Source organism: Solanum stenotomum, chromosome 1 (genome assembly GCF_019186545.1).
Source record: "Solanum stenotomum isolate F172 chromosome 1, ASM1918654v1, whole genome shotgun sequence".
Taxonomy (NCBI): domain Eukaryota; kingdom Viridiplantae; phylum Streptophyta; class Magnoliopsida; order Solanales; family Solanaceae; genus Solanum; species Solanum stenotomum.
In genome coordinates this window covers 21,225,657-21,243,703 of record NC_064282.1, presented here as the reverse complement: position 1 = coordinate 21,243,703, position 18,047 = coordinate 21,225,657, and the positions used below count along the sequence as shown (strand labels likewise).

General features: G+C 35.7%; 3 protein-coding genes and 1 pseudogene across 5 annotated transcripts in view; 3 read left to right on the top strand and 1 right to left on the bottom strand.

Moving 5' to 3' along the window:
* Nucleotides 1-495, bottom strand: part of LOC125843766 (protein M7) — a 236,831-nt gene extending 236,336 nt beyond the window's left edge. For both annotated transcript variants that reach the window (XM_049522967.1, XM_049522974.1), the window contains exon 1: nt 168-495. In XM_049522967.1, coding sequence (XP_049378924.1) covers nt 168-480 — 313 coding nt within the window. In that variant the 5' untranslated portion in view covers nt 481-495. The remainder of the gene's footprint in view (nt 1-167) is intronic.
* A 1,054-nt stretch (nt 496-1,549) lies between these two features.
* On the top strand, nt 1,550-2,231 carry LOC125843742 (histone H3.2). The gene has a single exon (XM_049522931.1). It carries the CDS (start codon nt 1,586-1,588, stop codon nt 1,994-1,996), a length of 411 nt encoding a protein of 136 aa, XP_049378888.1. The 5' UTR covers nt 1,550-1,585; the 3' UTR covers nt 1,997-2,231.
* A 1,721-nt stretch (nt 2,232-3,952) lies between these two features.
* On the top strand, nt 3,953-4,433 carry LOC125843747 (histone H3.2-like; annotated as a pseudogene).
* A 9,341-nt stretch (nt 4,434-13,774) lies between these two features.
* On the top strand, nt 13,775-17,308 carry LOC125843538 (disease resistance protein RPM1-like). Of its 2 annotated transcripts, XM_049522659.1 has the most exons (3): nt 13,781-13,840; nt 13,871-14,375; nt 14,502-17,308. In XM_049522659.1, exons 2-3 carry the CDS (start codon nt 14,139-14,141, stop codon nt 17,178-17,180), a joined length of 2,916 nt encoding a protein of 971 aa, XP_049378616.1. In that variant the 5' UTR covers nt 13,781-13,840; nt 13,871-14,138; the 3' UTR covers nt 17,181-17,308. The 2 variants fall into 2 exon arrangements, with proteins under 2 accessions (XP_049378609.1, XP_049378616.1); XM_049522652.1 differs by having other exon boundaries at nt 13,775-14,375.
* Nucleotides 17,309-18,047: the final 739 nt, after the last annotated feature.

Genomic DNA, 18,047 nt, shown 5'->3' with positions numbered 1-18,047 from the left:
CGATCAAAATTACACTATTTTTTTTAAATTAATCGTTATACTAGTTATTTTCTATCGAAAACTACTATTTCATCACTTGCCCAATCAATTAGTATCAAAAAACATTTTCCACAACAGTTATTAGAGAGGGAAGAAATGAGATGATTAAAATAGAGGTCGATTTTTACATTGTTCAAAGTTAGCAGTGCACTTATCAGGAAGCTGTACGGCCATGCTTCGATCAACACCAGAAATAGGAGGGCCATTGATAAGAACACACAGACACGGCTGCCCTAAAGCCTTGATCGAAGCGCAGCACGCTTCGCTCGGTGGTACCGAACTGAACGGAACCACCGATGCCCTACAAGGTATCAGCTGAATCAACGCTGAAAAGAATGTGCTGCTACAAGGATGACCATTGCTTCCTTTCACCGCAATACTGTACGTTATTACTAATATCAACATTACTAAAGTACGACTAGTCATCATGTTTTTGCTCATATTTTTAAAATTTTGGACTACGACACAATTTGGAGTAGTTTGTGGAAAATGGAGTGACACTTGAATTGTATATATAGGGAGTTAGTTGGGTTAATTTAATTGATGAGCTAACTAACTCTTTTACTAATATGATCATGATTTTTATGCTTGTGAATAAGTAGTTAAAATTCAATTCTCATGACTCACCTTCCTCATTTGAACTGGTTATGATAAGTGTTATTAGTGCTTTGTAAATAGTTAATTAAGTTGGAAAATAAGAATTATAAGTTCATCAGAAAACTAATTAGTATGGTCAAGACTAACTAGAATGGCAGGATTATTTAGTCTGGCAATGAGTATTATTTAGTCTCGATATTATCTTATTTCACTATCTTAATATGGAATAAAATAATCTCATGAGATATCTTGGTCTATTCCAAATGACTCCTTGGAGTTCAACTTATACATAATAAAATCCAAAAATTAAAATATACTAAACGTGTTAATACCATCAATCACAAATTTAATTCATCTTTCAATCCTACTTCCGATTTAACCATAGTCAAAATAACATAAATTTACTGAGTTTATGCCAATAAATAGTCTCTTACATATATAGTCATGGATTCAAGAAATTATTAATTTTAATTTATGAAAATTAAAAGGTCCATTACAGTAAGGTTCATGATTTAGATGTAAAATAAAGGTAAAAAAGCCCATTATTTAACTCTTTTTGGAAATTATTGTTTAACGGTTTCAACAAATTATTCACAAAATAACACCATGTTTATCAAGTTAAATAACCCACCTAATCTTGTGTGGTAACAAAACAAAAGAAAAAAGAAAACATTACGGACTAATTAAATTTGATATCCACGTGGCGACTACGCATTTGTTACTTTAGTATCACTTAGATCGACATCCGGGTAATCATCTCTTCTCCAATCTCCATCGTTAACACAAAATCAAAATCAACGGTCTAGATTGACTCTCAATGCCAAAAAAATTTAAAAACTTCTCCAAATTTTCAACCTTCCCGCCTTTCTCTCTGTATAAATCCTCCATTACCCATTCATCTATGTTCACCATTGAAACAGAACTCGAGTTTTCTTCAGTAAAAATCAAAATGGCCCGTACCAAGCAAACTGCCCGCAAATCCACTGGTGGAAAGGCTCCAAGGAAGCAACTAGCCACTAAGGCTGCAAGAAAGTCAGCTCCGGCTACCGGAGGAGTGAAGAAGCCTCACCGTTTCAGGCCAGGAACTGTGGCTTTAAGGGAAATCAGGAAGTACCAGAAGTCTACTGAGTTGTTGATCAGGAAGCTTCCATTTCAGAGGCTCGTGAGGGAAATTGCTCAGGATTTCAAAACAGATCTGAGGTTCCAGAGCAGTGCTGTGGCTGCTCTACAAGAGGCTGCTGAGGCTTACCTCGTTGGTCTCTTTGAAGATACCAATCTCTGTGCAATCCACGCCAAGAGGGTCACTATCATGCCCAAGGATATTCAGCTTGCTAGGAGGATCCGCGGAGAAAGGGCTTAAGAAGAAACTTTTAATGGTTAAAGTGAATTAGGGTTTATCTGCTAGGTTCAGTGATGTAAATCCTAATAGATAGTTTTAGTTGAACTAGGTGTAAACTGTTTGTTTACCAGTTTCTGGATCTGATTAATGAAAATTTGTACTTTTTTTAAAAATCTAAGATCTTTCCCTTACTTCTGTACTGATGATTCCAAATTTCCAATGATTAATGATTTAAGTAATACATAGTATTTGATGACTTGGCTTATATTAAAAGGTGATTAAATGGAAATATTAAATTGCAACAGCACACCAATATTGCAGCTGCACTAATCTCAGCTATGGCTTTTTGGTGCCATATTCTTTGAGCTTTCAGCAATTTATCTTTTCCTTATGACAATTAATTACTACCTTTTTGAGTTTTGAGTAATTTTGATATTATGAGAACTTTAAGTTAACAATCTTCTCTTTTGTCTTTGGTGTATGTATTTGTTATCAAAGTGCTAGTGTGTTTATTACTAATGCAATAGGTGGGTTCATATATTCTTACATTTTTGTCATCATAGCTTAAATTTGGCTACATTTGACATGGTAGCCACTTAATGAAGTTTCTCTTTGACTTTAGGTTCAGACAAAATGAGTTGTGGTGCAGCTGCTGTTGTATTTAAACTGAGATTGGTTTGTTTCTAGGCATCTCAACTCCTGCAACTTTCAGGTAAGTTTTTGCTTTGCTAACTTAATTTGTGTATGTGTAGTTGAATCTATTAATTATCTTTATCCCTTTTTGTGGGTAGGGGAGAGGTGTTGGGTCTGGAGATTGAATTGCTTTTTGGTGCTGATACTTCATAGCAATTACAGTTACAACTTTGTTGAATGAACTTTGTAAAATAAAGTTTGGTTATTGGATCAATATTCCAACTTCTGCTAGAGAAGTGATTCCTGGCCTAAATTTGTGCTTGAACTGAAGTTTGCCTTTAAACACTGTTATCTGATTTCTCAGAATGCCAATTCAAATTTATCTGTGGAGGAAGGGCTCAGGAATGAACACTTAATTAGTTTTTGGGTTGCTAGTGTAAATCTGATGATTCATTTAAATGAAAGTATGCATAAACTACTGGCTTGTTAGCATTTGAGATCTAATTAGTGTATCCACTAATTTTTTGCTCAAAATCGAAGATCTTGACTGTACATATTAGTATGATAAATTTCCCAACAATTGACGACTGAAGGATATTTTGTGATGAGGCTTGGGTACACATACAGAAAGCTACTCTATTTGGAAGGGGAATTTGGATATCTTTCTTTCTGATTTGAAGTAAATCTTTCTTGTTTTACCTTGTGATTTTTGTTATGAAGGTGCATATCTGGTCTTGTTCACTGCTTGCTGTTGCCATGTACTTTGGGGACGAATAAATGCATCTAGATCCCAAAATACTATGCTAGATCTAGCGTGTACAAGCTTCCGAGTTGTATATTTTGTTGACCAAAAGTCATTATATTTGATGCACACAAGTTTAACACTTTTGTGGCCTTATAATCCTATTATGATGTGGAAGTATGCTTAAGTATACTTGGCTAACCAGATTACTAGAGATTTTTGAAATTGACCTGAAACTCTATTTGTGGATATCAATGTCTTCTGAACAGCTGGTATGCCCTAAAAGAGTTGTAAATTGAGATGTTTTTCTGTATTTTCAAGATTGGAACTTCTAAACTTAGGTATGTCAGCAGATGGTGAGGCCACTCAAATACAATCCTGATTGCATACCAGGTTTAGGCAAACTTAGGTATCCTAGCAAACATTTGTTTGTGAGATGTCTACCGTTAACACCAAATCTATATAATCCAACAGCTGTTATTCACTTCCAATTTCACTGCCTACTTCACTCATATACAATATCTCTCAAATTCACCACTAATGGACGATTAAAGCTTTTCTCAATCGACCAATTTTTTTCTTCCTTTTAGCATTCAATTGAAATGGCTTGTACCAAGCAAACTGCCCGCAAATCCACTGGAGGAAAGGCTCCAAGGAAGCAGCTAGCCACAAAGGCTGCAAAGAAAGTCAGCTCCGGCCACCGGAGGAGTGAAGAAGCCTAGCTGTTTCAGGCCAGGAACTGTGGCTCTTAGAGAAATCAGGAAGTACCAAAAGTCTACTGAGTAATTGATCAGGAAGCTCCCATTTCAGAGGCTAGTGAGGGAAATTACTCAGGATTTTAAAACAGATCTGAGGTTTCAGAGCAGTGCTGCGGCTGCTCTACAAGAGGCTGCTGAGGCCTACCTAGTTGGGCTTTTTGAAGATACCAATCTCTGTGCAATCCATGCCAAGAGGGTCACTATTATGCCCAAGGATATTCAGCTTGCTAGGAGGATTCGTGGAGAAAGGGCTTAGGAATCTTTGTTGAATGTTAGGATTGGCTATGTAAATCAAATGACTTTTTTCAATCATAGTATATGTAAACTTCTGGTTTAGTACTATTCTGAAATCTGATTAATGAAATATGTAGTTCATTTTTTTTCAATTAAAGCTTCTGTGCATACTATGGTCTGGATTATATTTTACATTTCCTTCTTTATTGATTTCGCCTTTTGGTAGTGTAGAGTGTACGCTTTTCATAAATGTTCCTCTTCTGCACAAAGTTCATTTGTTAAATTATTTGTTGCCTTGTATGCTGCTATTGAGGGGAGAAGTATATGTATCATCAACGACTTATTATTAGTCCTCATTTATTAGCATTGTAACGGTAGAAACTCTGCAGATCCTTTATACCTTTTTGAAATTGAATTTGATTTTGTTTTGTTAATCAAATTTGATTGTTTACAGATACAGTTAGTTGTAGGGGCTGGGTCGATGTTGAGTTTTCTTTCTAAAGTTATGAGGTTGAAGTGGTAGCTGTTTTGACGAAGTTTACGTTTGATTTTATCTTCATGAAATATGATGCTGCAGATGTTACATTTAAACTAAGACTGAGGTATTCTTTCTCAGATTTCATCTCCAGCGAACACAGAGATGACAAATTTAGACCACAAAGTTGACAGTAAATATCCTTGCTATGTTGAATGAGAAACGTTCAACCTATGCATTTACTTACTTCTCAGAAGGTAATTAGCCTTGTTTATTACTTCTCTCATTCTAACTTGGGATGAACTAATCTACTTTCAGATATCTTGTCTCCTGGCCCCCAAGGCCTAGCTCAAGTGGCAAAATGTGGAGGATTTGTGGCTTAGGTCGCAGGTTCAAGCCCCACACCATGCAAAGCGAAGCCCGGTATTTAAGTGGAGAAGGGTAGAGGGGTGGGCCCATTATTCACCGAGTTTAGAAGGCTGTGATTGGTCCAAAGGGCGGGTCACAGACGGATTTCTCGATTATAAAAAAAAAAAAAAAAGATATCTTGTCTCCTGAAAGTCTTTCTAAATTGAATTTGAACTTAGAGCTGACTGAGTTTGTGAATATGTGACTATAAAGAGGGATGCGTTGGTTACTAGTTACAGTCTTAAGATCAGAAATCCCTTTCTAATTGTTTGTTGCTTAAATACGTCATCAATTTTCTGAAGAGATAGAAAAGAGTGCAACCTACAAATTTTTTGACTATGCTGAATGAGATTGATATTATGCCAAAAGAAAAGAAGTGATGGAACCAGTTAACTTAATCTATCAGGATAAGTAGTGTTACAGTAATATACTTGCTATAAATCTTTAAAATTCGCCAGACCTGAACATCTATATGTATGCATTTACAAGATTTGTAAATTGAGTAGCTTTCTGTTTATTCAAGATGGGAACTTTTAAAACTCAGGCAGGTTAGCAGATGGTGAGACCAGAGACTCAAATACCATTGGCTTAGAAAGTCACTCGTGGCATCACCATGTTACAAGCTATTTGTTCCCTTTATCAGTTGTCCGAAACTGAGTTGATTTGGGTTTGTTATCCAAATGCAACTGTATAGGTTTTAAGTGATAGTGTATACTATTAGTTGCAGGGAGTGGGTTGATGTTTATTCTTTTACCAATAGCATTACAGGTGGAGCTTGGATGCAATTGAAGTGGTAGCAATCGTAAAGGATTTTCTGTTTCACTTTAGCTTCAGCCAAAATGAGCTGTGGCAGGGCAACTGGTTGTGTTTTAAATGGAGCGAGATGGTCTACTTTGAGGAATCTAATATCTAGCTCATCAAAGTAATTTGACTGGGTTTACCTGCAACAAATAGCGGTACAGAGTTCCAAAATTTACTTTCATTTATTAGAAATCTCATTCTGATTTTGCTACTTTACTACTGCTGCCAAATAACTAAAATACAAAACAAAAGATCATTTTTTTTTTCTATGACTTCAGTTTCTTCTTATAATCATTCAATATTTCTTTCGCACATCTTGAACATTAACAGTTGTTTGGCACAAATAAGAAATATCTTTTTTATTAGTATACCTATGATATCTAGAGTTGGTGCATCTTCACTTTGTTAGAATGGGATGCTGAACTTAACCTTGAGACAACTATCTTTTTAGAAGCTCACGAGATCATCCTCAGGTCAGTATTTCACTCGATTCCAATGGTTGATGACTTTTTGTGCCAGAGAGAGAGTAAGAATTCAGGCATGAATACTGCTATAAGAAGAACAGTGGAAGCATTCTAATTCATTGCAGATCTGGAAACAAACCAAACTATAGGAAAATGAGGCTAAGGTGCTCTTAAGAATCTCTACTCTTATTAATTCAACATTGACAGTAAAAATCCTTGCTATGTTGAATGAGAAGTGTACAACCTTTGCATTTACTTATTCCTCGTAAGGTAATTTTAGTTTTGTTGTCTTGCAAATAAGTCTTGTTTATTACTTCTCTCATTACTACTTTGAGATGAACCATTCTACTTTCAGATGTCTTGTCTCCAGCAAGTCTTTCTATATTAAATTTGAACTTAGAGCTGATTAAGTTTGTGAATGTATGACTATGAAAAGGGGATGTGTTAGTTACTAGTTACAGTCTTACAGATTAGAGAGCCCCTTTACTTAATAATTATTTCTTGCTTAAATAGGTAATCGAATTTCTGGAGAGAAACCTGTAATCAGTTTGTTGTCTCCTGATGTTTTAAGTAATCATGTGGCTCGACTAGCCAAGAGAAAACGTAGAGCCAGGACATAACTAATCATGTCCTTCGAGCTGCTTTTATGAATGTAACTTCTCTATTTCAAAGTAAAAGATCATTCATACATACAAAAAATGAAGTGAATGTTGATACTCTCCAAAATTACAAGACAAAAAAAAGTAAGAACAAAAATTCTGGTGAGAAATTTACAACAACTCGAATCATCATATTCTCAAAACCTTTTCCTATTCCAACAGCGCTTGGGAGCAGGAGGGTCATTAGCAGATTTAGGCATTTGATGAAAGTCTACCACTACAATCCGTCTCTTGGCTTCCCTTTGATCTGCTAACCTTTGTTCAAACTTCCTCTTGCTTGATTCAAATTTCTTCTTCATATCACTGTCGCTTTGTGTTTCTTTTTGCATTGGTCTTGCAACTGAAGAGCTTTGTGATGTTTTCTGCATTGGTCTTGTACTTGAGCTGCAGTTGCTTTGTTTTGGATGAAGAGGAGGAGAAACTTGTACATTCATCTTCATCAACGGCGGCAGCATGCTCGTTGTTGAACCAGTGGTGCACTCTTTTCTCCTGCATTGGGTAGGGGTCTTTTGTGCTCCTTCTCTCTTCTTTTCTGTGTGATGATCACTCTCCATCTTCTTGAAACCTTTGTGGCTCTGCTTGTCTCTGTCAAGGTGCTTCTCGAAAGATAAATCAGAAAGAAGTCTTACACGAGGAGGAGCAACTTGTACTCGTTTGGTGGACTCATTCATCCTCTTTCTTGATGGCATAGTAGTACTATTATGGGACTGTGGTGTTCCTTGTTTATCCAATTGTTGAACCAAGTCAGTTTTCTTCAACTCTGTGCTGCTTTCTGTTATTTCACTGCAATTGTTCTGTTTCTCCGCAGGAGCAACTTGTACAGACTTGCGGATGACTATTCTAATCTTCGTCACCAAGGGTTTGTTGCTTCTGCAGTTATTTGTTGTGTTCTTAACCCATCCTCTTCTTCTTTCTCAGGCTCTTCAACGCTGGTCATGTCATCTTGATCACCAGCATTGTCCTCCATAACCTCTTCTTCTTCTTCTTCATCATCATCAGTTGATGTTATGGAGGGATTCATGAGGAACTTGATTATCCTGGCTTTGCGCTTTTCAAACTGTGGCTGATACTTGAATGCGCCAACACGCAGAGCTAATTCGATCAAGTTGAAAATATCGTCAGGCTGCTCCTCGATCTTGTAACAACTCATGAAAACTCTTTCAATATCCATTCTTCTCACACTCACTCGAACAAGAACAACAATTATGAAAGGAAAAAAAGTAATTTGTTAAAAGTGTAATAAGAAACTTTAACTCATCAAACCCCTCTTATAAAGATTTTTTTGGAAACTTTTTTTCATATGTTTTAGGACTAGGAGTGCTACAAAATTAACCTTTTCAATAATTTCCATTTTTGAATTGTACGATATTTAGAAATTTTCTCTTTTTCCAATATTGTTTAGGACTTGCCCACAAATTTACTAAATTATTTTTTCCTTTTGGAAAAATGCATAAGTAGCCCCAGCCTATGCCCGAAATTCCTAAGACACACCTAACCTTTACTAAGATCCTATTACCCTCCCGAACTTATTTTTAATTAATTTTCTACCCCTTTTCGGCCTACATGGCACTATCCTTGAAAAAATTGTCAACACGCGATGGATCCACAAGATAGTGCCATGTAGGCCAAAAAGGGTAGAAAATTATATATAAAATAAGTTTGGGGGTAATAGGACTTTAGTAAAGGTTAGGTGTGTCTAAATGATTTTGGGCATAGATTGGGGGTACTTATGCATTTTCCCTTTCCTTTTCCTATATTGTTTAGGACTGCCCACAAATTTAGTTTATTTTTTTTAGGATATGGCATAAGTACCCCTTTAGACTATGACCGAAATCTCAGAGACATACTTTAAATAAACTAAGGTCCTATTTTCCCTGAACTCATTTTTTATATAATTTTGTACACCTTTTGGTTTATGTGGCACATTCCGTGACTCCGCGCAGTTCAAGCGCGGGAGATATTTGGATGCCACGTAAGCCAAAAAAGTGTACAAAATTACAAAAAAAATGGGTTCAGGGGTAATAGAACCTTAGTTTAGTTAAAATGTGTCTCTGAGATTTGGGTAATAGTCTAGGGGGTACTTGTTTTTTTTTCCTTTTCCTATATGTTTTTAGGAACAAGGGCGGCTCACTCTAAAGCCCAAACCCCCCAAATTCAGATCTGCTGAAGTAATAGCACACTTGGAAGGATCAAAGTACCCTAAATAGGATATTAAAAAAAATTGTGCATTTATTGTTACTGTATAAATTAAAATTAGCATATGCACATCGAAATATCGAATTGAAGTTTGATAAAATCGAACCAAAAAATCAAAGTAAACTACAATAGAATGGACAAAAATACTGCAAATATCTAAATCGTCTTGTTATCGAATACTCTACCTCTTTATCTCTTTTGACACCTAAAGTTTAGAGTCTAAACACGAAGAGAGGGTGTCCAAAATTCTAAACATATCAATATGAAGTAAAATCTGACTTTTATGTATAGGGTAGTTTTTCAATGAACAACCGTAGCTCCGCTCCTATGAATATTAACTACATACAAATAAAATATAAGTGTACACATTTTCAATTTGTTCTTCGAATTTCAATTGTGGATGACATTTAAATCCATAAGAAATTAAAATTATATAAAAGTAAAAGATAATCAAAATATACTATCCAAATAAATATAGGGAATGAATATAAGTTAATTAATTATTTGACTCCAATAATTTTGAATTTTATTGAGATGAAACAACGCAAAGCACACTATTATTTATGCTAATTACATGTTGAAATAACAATTTTACTTTATTTGCCAAAATAATTATCTTGGGTATATGTATCTCCGGAATATGCGAGTAAAATTAGGTGTAATTTATTCCAAATATGTTGTATTCAAGCGTGATTCACATTTATATGAGATANGTGCTTCTCGAAAGATAAATCAGAAAGAAGTCTTACACGAGGAGGAGCAACATGTACTCGTTTGGTGGACTCGTTCATCCTCTTTTTTGATGGCATAGTTGTACTATTATGGGACTGTGGTGTTCCTTGTTTATCCAATTGTTGAACCAAGTCAGTTTTCTTCAACTCTGTGCTGCTTTCTGTTATTGCACTGCAATTGTTCTGTTTCTCCGCAGGAGCAACTTGTAAAGACTTGCCTATGACTATTCTAATCTTCGTCACCAAGGGTTTGTTGCTTTCTGCAGTTATTTGTTGTGTTCCTAACCCATCCTCTTCTTCTTTCTCAGGCTCTTCAACGCTGGTCATGTCATCTTGATCACCAGCATTGTCCTCGATAACCTCTTCTTCTTCTTCTTCATCATCATCATCAGTTGATGTTATGGAGGGATTCATGAGGAACTTGATTATCCTGGCTTTGCGCTTTTCAAACTGTGGCTGATACTTGAATGCGCCAACACGCAGAGCTAATTCGATCAAATTGAAAATATCATCAGGCTGCTCCTCGATCTTGTAACAACTCATGAAAACTCTTTCAATATCCATTCTTCTCACACTCACTCGAACAACAACAACAATTATGAAAGGAAAAAAAGTAATTTGTTAAAAGTGTAATAAGAAACTTTAACTCATCAAACCCCTCTTATAAGATTTTTTTGGAAACTTTTTTTCATATCTTTTAGGACTAGGAGAGCTACAAAATTAACCTTTTCAATAATTTCCATTTTTGAATTGTACGATTTTTAGAAATTTTCTCTTTTTCCAATATTGTTTAGGACTTGCCCACAAATTTACTAAATTATTTTTTCCTTTTGGAAAAATGCATAAATACCCTCAGCCTATGCCCGAAATCTCAGAAGACACTGTTGAAATAAAAAGAGATTTTGATTATCTCATAATTAAATTTATTGTAAATTTTACATCAGAATCTTCTTCTTTTTTCGTCTAATAAATTATGCACAGTAGTAGCATGACTACTATTTTTAATTTGATCATGGTTTTCTATATGCAAGTTATCTCAATGATTAAATTATAATTTAATATAGTTGCAATTTCCCTAAATAATGTTATATTCATGCTTTAAAGTTATGTTATATACAATTCAAAATTTTATTATTGCCTGAATAGCCACAAAGTTACTCTACTCCATTTTAGATATACTAGTTATTCAAAAGATATCAATAGCATTTCAAGTCAATTGAAAGCTTGTGAGATTTTTTAAAATCTTGATAGACAACTAGGAAATTATCGTCAAGAAAATTGACATTTGGGTCGGTTATTAACCCAAAATTAAAATCAAATCAATTTAATTTGTTTTTAAATTATTAAAATCAAATCTGATTTAATATACATTTATCTATTTGGTTTGATTATTAAACATACATGAAAACAAAATCAAAAGACAAGGTGGGGAAGGAGAATAAAATAACGTTCATGTTCAAAATATTTTTTGTTCAGAATACTTTTTGCTTAGAGCTTTTTTGCTTCATAAATAAATATTATAAACAAATCTTGATGAAAATATTTATAAGATGTTTAAAATTATTCATAAAAAATAATATATATGATGTATATTATTATAAGAAATAATAATATGGAATAGCTCGTATGTGAGTTTTTATCTATAACATTATGTGACTATCTATTCATATTGCACCGGAAAGCCTCCTAACACATTAGGAGTAAAACTCTTTCTAAAAAACAAATTCAGTCCATTTGCTTCTAAGCTCATTTTGATATTGTACTAGTTCTAAATTAGTTTTTAGATCACTTGATTGACTAAATAATGAGATGTCAAATCATTCACATATATAGACAAACAATATTTGCAAATGCCACTTAAAGTGCATGTAAACTTCTATGTTCAATGTTCTTGATCACTTGACCTGCACTGACTTTGTGACACATTACCAACCACCAACCTATGCTAGGATTTCAAACACAAAATAGAAGAATAATATTATCATGTCTGGTATCTCTTCTTCTTAATACAAATTGATGGAGTAGATTGGTAAGTACTCTTTTTAGTTTATACGTTTCTCATAATATAATTATCACTTTGTCATAAATTTTGTAGAGAAAAGATTGAATAGATATTTTTTTCACATTCAACCATGAGAGGCACAACTGAACTATAGAAACTATAACAATTTTTGTGACAAACACTTTGTCAGTTCATTTTTTATATAACTTTATTCCATAATTAAGAAAAAAGGTGCAAAAGAGAAAGTAAATCTCATTTCCACTATTGATGCAATAGAAGCTCTTTATAATGCAATATCAAATGGTGAAGATATTCCCGCTTCATGCCTTCGCGCTTGTACTCCAAATTAGTAGCTCAATTCGAATGAGTGGGTGAATTCCAAGCCTTCGCGCTTGTTTATGACTCCTCGTTGTTGCCATGTAACTCTAGGAAGGAATAAATGCATCCAAAGGAGGGGAATTTTGGATAAGAGTAAAGTTGGTGTCGTATGATTAGGAGCTCTCAAGTTTAAGATGTGAAAATCGTCTTTCGTAAAATAAAATTGCGTATAATAAAGTATTGTGGTTCGGGGTAGGACCCATGCACAGTGATAACCGTTTATAATGATTTTCTTCTTCAATTTAGCCTCTAGCAAAATAAGTTGTGGTGCTACAACTATTGTAGTTTATACCAAGAGAGATGATATATTTGAGACGTCTAATATTATTAATCTGTTTGCCTATGATTTTTTTTTATTTTTTTCACTTTACTTGAAAATCAACGGCTGGCGATGAAAATTATAAATACAATTTTAGTTGTATTTGAAAATTCATTTTTTTCACTTTCACTATATTTTTCTTTTCCAAATTTGTTGTTTTTATAAAATAAGAAAAAGTAACCATATTTGAATTATATTTCATGTTTGTTTAAGAAAAAGTACATTCCAATAACCAAATATTATTTGCAAACTATAATCAAACGCAACTTTATTTTCAACTCTAACTTCAAAATTTTCCAACTTATGTATAAACCATATTATTTTATTTTTTTAAAAAATGATTAAACACAACTCTAATTTCAACTTTAAAAATTCTAAAAATAATAATTTTCTTTTGTTTTTATGGTAAAATCCCCTTCTTCTCTTTTTGCATTTTCTATATTAGGACGGACTAAATCTCAATTCGCTTTTGGAAAATTGTATAGCTCTTTCTAACCAACTCAGTTCATTTGCTCTCACTTAAGCTCATTTTGATATTGTACTTTACTTTCTAACCAACTCAGTACTTTACTGGTCACTTGATTGACTAAATAGTGAGATGTCAAATCATTTACATGTACATACACATTATTTGCAAATGCCACTAAAAGTGTCTGTCAACTTCTATACTTACTATTTGTAAAAAAAACATAGAATTGGTGATGAGTCATTTTCCCACTCAACAATTGAGAATATTCAATGTTCTTCATCACTTGAAACTGTATTGACTTAAGGTAACATTTGGAGCCACATACTTATCATCTTGTCTGCTATCTCTTCTCCCTCTGCTAGTTTGTGGTAACCTAGAAGAAGAGCTGTTCCATCAGATTAAATAAGTTTTCATCTTAAGCTTCTATCTATATCCTTTTGTTACCGATTAGAGTTGTGGTGCAGAGGTAAGTACTCCCTCATTTTTAATCAAAAGGTCGTGAGTTTAAGCTCTTGGATACGAAGTCGCCTTTGTTAGAGAGTATTTTATTCCAACGTGGGACTTTACCGAACAAAAATAATATATCGTTTTGTTGAGTCAAACTCTGGCAGAAGACAGCGCCAAAGTAAGTTTAGTTATTAGTTTAATAAGGAGTTCCCAAAATTTCCAGAGAAGTTCCTTGTAATTTGACCTAATTACTTGTGTTTGCTAAAACTTTCTGAGTAATTGTTCTGAAATTTCTAGTCTAGTCTGTCCAAGGTCTTCTTAATGGATAAGGAGTGCAGCTTCAGTGACTAACAGGATGCCTAATCAGGGGACCACAATATAGAAATATTCCCAGATTGACTTGTTTTTGTTTTGAGTTTTGCCTCTTCATAAGAATTTACCAGGAAGATGGGGCTGTTCTTATTTTCATTACAAAAAGAGATGAACATAGACACTTGTGAAGATCAGGTAGAGATGGCAGACTGTGCTGTCGTTTTCTTACTTGACAAACTCACAAACTTATTAGCGGAAGAAGCAATATTGCTTCAGGGAGTCAAGCATGAAATCCAGTATATCAAAGATGAATTGGAGAGAATGATAGCCTTTCTTGGTGTGGCTGATGCTTTCGAAGAGGGAGATGCTGAGGTCAAAGTCTGGGTTAGGCAAGTGAGAGATGTCGCTAATGACATTGAGGATGTTCTTGATGAGTCCATGCTCTTGTCGTATGATCATCGCNGTGTGGCTGATGCTTTCGAAGAGGGAGATGCTGAGGTCAAAGTCTGGGTTAGGCAAGTGAGAGATGTCGCTAATGACATTGAGGATGTTCTTGATGAGTCCATGCTCTTATCGTATGATCATCACTACCGTGGATCTTGTTGTTTCATTGCTAAATTGGTTTTCTCAATCAGAAACATCAAATTCCGCCATAAACTTGTCATTGAAATCCAAGCCATCAAATCAAGAGTTGACAATATTGCAATGGGACATCATAGGTACCGTTACAAATTTTATGTCCCGGAGCAAGGCTCAAATTCTAACCATGCCTACGATGCTGCAAATGATCGCAGAGGTGATGCATTATTGTTAGAAGAAGCTGAGCTTGTGGGCATTGAAAATCCCACACAGCAGCTAATCGGTTGGCTCGTGGAGGATGATCCTAGACTTAAAGTGGTTTCGGTGGTGGGGATGGGAGGTTCAGGAAAGACCACCCTGGTTAAGAAAGTGTACGAGGATGCAGCAGTCAAGAAAAACTTCAATAGCCTTGCTTGGATAACAGTTTCCAAGTCCTTCAAGGTTGAGGAAGTTTTGAAAGATATGATTCAACAGCTCTATGATGAAGTGAAGCAGCCAGCACCTGAAGGTCTAAACACCATGAGTAGTAACAGGCTAAAAACAATAGCAAAAGTATTCCTCCAATCGAGAACGTATGTGCTAGTTTTTGATGATGTCTGGACCATTCATGCTTGGGAAGCTATCAGACATGCATTGCCTGATATAAATAATGGAAGTCGTGTTATCCTCACAACACGTCTTTTGGATTTGGCTTCCTTCTGTAGCATAGAGACCAATGGCTATGTTTATGAGGTGAAACCCTTGTCTACTGAAGAGTCATGGATTCTTTTCTGCCAAAAGGCATTTCATGGTTATTCATGCCCTTCACACTTGGAGAGCATTTCAAGGAACATCTTGAAAAAATGTGGTGGACTGCCGCTGGCTGTTGTGGCCGTTGGTGGGGTTTTGGCTACAAAGAACAGGAACAACATTAGGGAATGGGGAATGCTTAATCACAGCCTTGGCCCTGAACTGGATAGCAATGACAAATTTGAGAGTATGAGAATAATTTTGTTACTCAGTTTCAATGATCTCCCCTACTATCTTAAGCCATGTTTCCTGTATTTGAGCATTTATCCTGAGGATCATCTAATTGAGCGCAATACACTGATCTACCGGTGGATAACGGAAGGATTTGTTAAACAAAAAGAACGGAGGACAGTTGAAGACGTTGCAGACAGCTATCTCAATGAGCTCATCAACAGAAGCTTGATCCATCCAGTGCAGTACAATGATGACGGTAGCATGAAATTGGGTAGGATTCATGATTTATACCGCGAGCTTATTCTATCAAAATCAAGAGATGATAACTTTACTGCAACAGTGGATGAGCATAATAAATTGTGGCCTGAAAAAACTCGACGGCTGTCAATGCATGGCATGTTGGGCAACCTACAAGTGAAAAGGTCAGTCACTAAACTTCGCTCTTTGCTTACATTTGGTGTAGCAGATCCACAGTCCTTGTCTTGCATAAGTCAAGTGCTTGGTAGCTCCCGGATGCTAAGAGTTTTAGATTTGAGAGGAGCTCCTCTAAATATGATTCCAGAGACGGTCTTCCAATTGTTTCACTTAAGGTATTTAAGCTTGAGGAATACCAATGTGAAAGTGCTTCCAAGATCCATTGGAAGACTCAAACAGCTAGAAATATTAGATCTGAAGCAGACATATGTCACTGAGTTGCCTGTGGAGATTTTAAAACTTGAAAATCTCCGTCACCTTTTAGTCTATAGCCACGTATCCTATTCGTATCTTCCTTACAATTGTTCACCAGGTTTTAAGGCTTTCCGAGGAATTGGAGCTTTGAGAGCCTTGCAGAAACTTGTGTATATTGAGGCAACCCCTGGCAGTGGCATACTTAGAGAAGTAGGAATGTTGGGTGAACTGAGACGACTTTGTATTCTGAAGTTGAGAAAAGAAGATGGTTGGACTGTGTGCTCATCAATTCAAAAGCTCCGCAAGCTTGAGTCTTTAAATCTTAAATCAGTGGAAGAGCATGAGATCCTTGATCTTTCTTATCTGTCGTCTCCTCCGCCTCTTCTTCAGCGCCTGTATTTGACAGGACACATTGTTAAGTTGCCTGCGTGGATTCAAGATCTTAATTCCTTGGTCAAAATTTACTTCAGGTGGACTCATTTAACAGAAGATCCACTGAAATATCTCCAAGATTTGCCCAATCTTGTCCATCTTGAATTTCTTGTAGGATACACAGGAAAGGAACTCTACTTTGAGCAAGGGAAATTTCAAAGGCTTAAGCTTTTAAATTTGGACAAGCTGGAAGGACTAAGCCAGGTGACAATCGGCGAAGGTGCAGTACCTCATCTTGAGAAGCTGGTTATCCAGAGATGTGCTTTGCTTGAAACTGTGCCAACTGGAATCGAGTACCTCCTAAATCTGAAGGTTCTTGAATTCTTTGACATGCCTGATGAATTTATCATGACATTGCGTCCAGAAAAACTAGGTGCTGATGCTTGGAAAGTTTCACATATCCCTGAAGTATTCTATACCTATTGGAGGGACGGTTGTTGGATGGTACATTCACTAAAGGAAAAGGAAAACAATCAGATTTCTGATCAGTCTGGAGCTGTCACTAGGACCTATGGAAGGCGAAATTCACTCTAGTCACTTGAAGGACGTAGAGCTTCAGTCTCCTTCCAATTTCTGTGTAAATAATCTTTCTCTGATCCTTCATCAGACTTGAAAGCACTTTACTTTTCCTGTTGTAATAAGCAGTGTATATAAATTTGTTATGCTTTTTTAACATTGCAAAAGTGAACTTACTGTAATATAGTGCAACTTTCAGTAATTTGTTTAGAAAGAGTTTTGTGGATTCTCAGAGTTGCATTTTGCAACCTCTCTGTTTGTATTGGTGCACTTTTTCATCTGTACATAGTTAGACAGTATGACTTAAATGAAGTCCAATTACATTTGCGGCAATCTGTTATGTTGACAAGACGAGCTCAATCCATGCTCTTCAAGCCCAAAAGATCCACTTGAATTACTTGAAGATCCAAGTACGCTCAAGCCCTAGCTCGTGCCAATATAAAAGAGTCTTTATACAACTGAAGGAAGAAAAAAAAAGAAATACATAAAGAAGCTCAACTCTCGGTGGTGATCTGCCAGTTATCTACAAACCAATAAGTCTTTGTCTCCAAGTGGTGAGTCGCAGTGGCGTAGCCACATGGTGGTCAGGGTGTCCAATTGGACACCTTTCATTGGAAAAAAAATACCGTATATACAAGTAAATAACATATTTTACACACCCTTCACACAACAAGCTATTGTGGCCCAATGGTTTTACCTAGGGGTGTCAAATGGGCGGGTTGGGTTGAAATTGAAGATATTCAAATGGGTTGAAATAGAAATCGGGTTGTGTCTTGACCCGCCCAGTTTACTTTGGGCTCAAATGGGCTAAAAACGGGTTGGGTCTTGACTCGCCCAATTTGACCCACTTAATCTCAATAATTTTAACATAGTGATATTTAACTT

Bases quoted from the DNA above. Each gene is read 5' to 3' on its own strand.
- LOC125843742 (XM_049522931.1), top strand. From the start codon at position 1,586: ATGGCCCGTACCAAGCAAACTGCCCGCAAATCCACTGGTGGAAAGGCT.
- LOC125843538 (XM_049522652.1), top strand. From the start codon at position 14,139: ATGGGGCTGTTCTTATTTTCATTACAAAAAGAGATGAACATAGACACT. The intron at 14,376-14,501 runs GTCAAAGTCTGG...GGAGATGCTGAG, and splicing joins TCGAAGAGGGAGATGCTGAG to GTCAAAGTCTGGGTTAGGCA.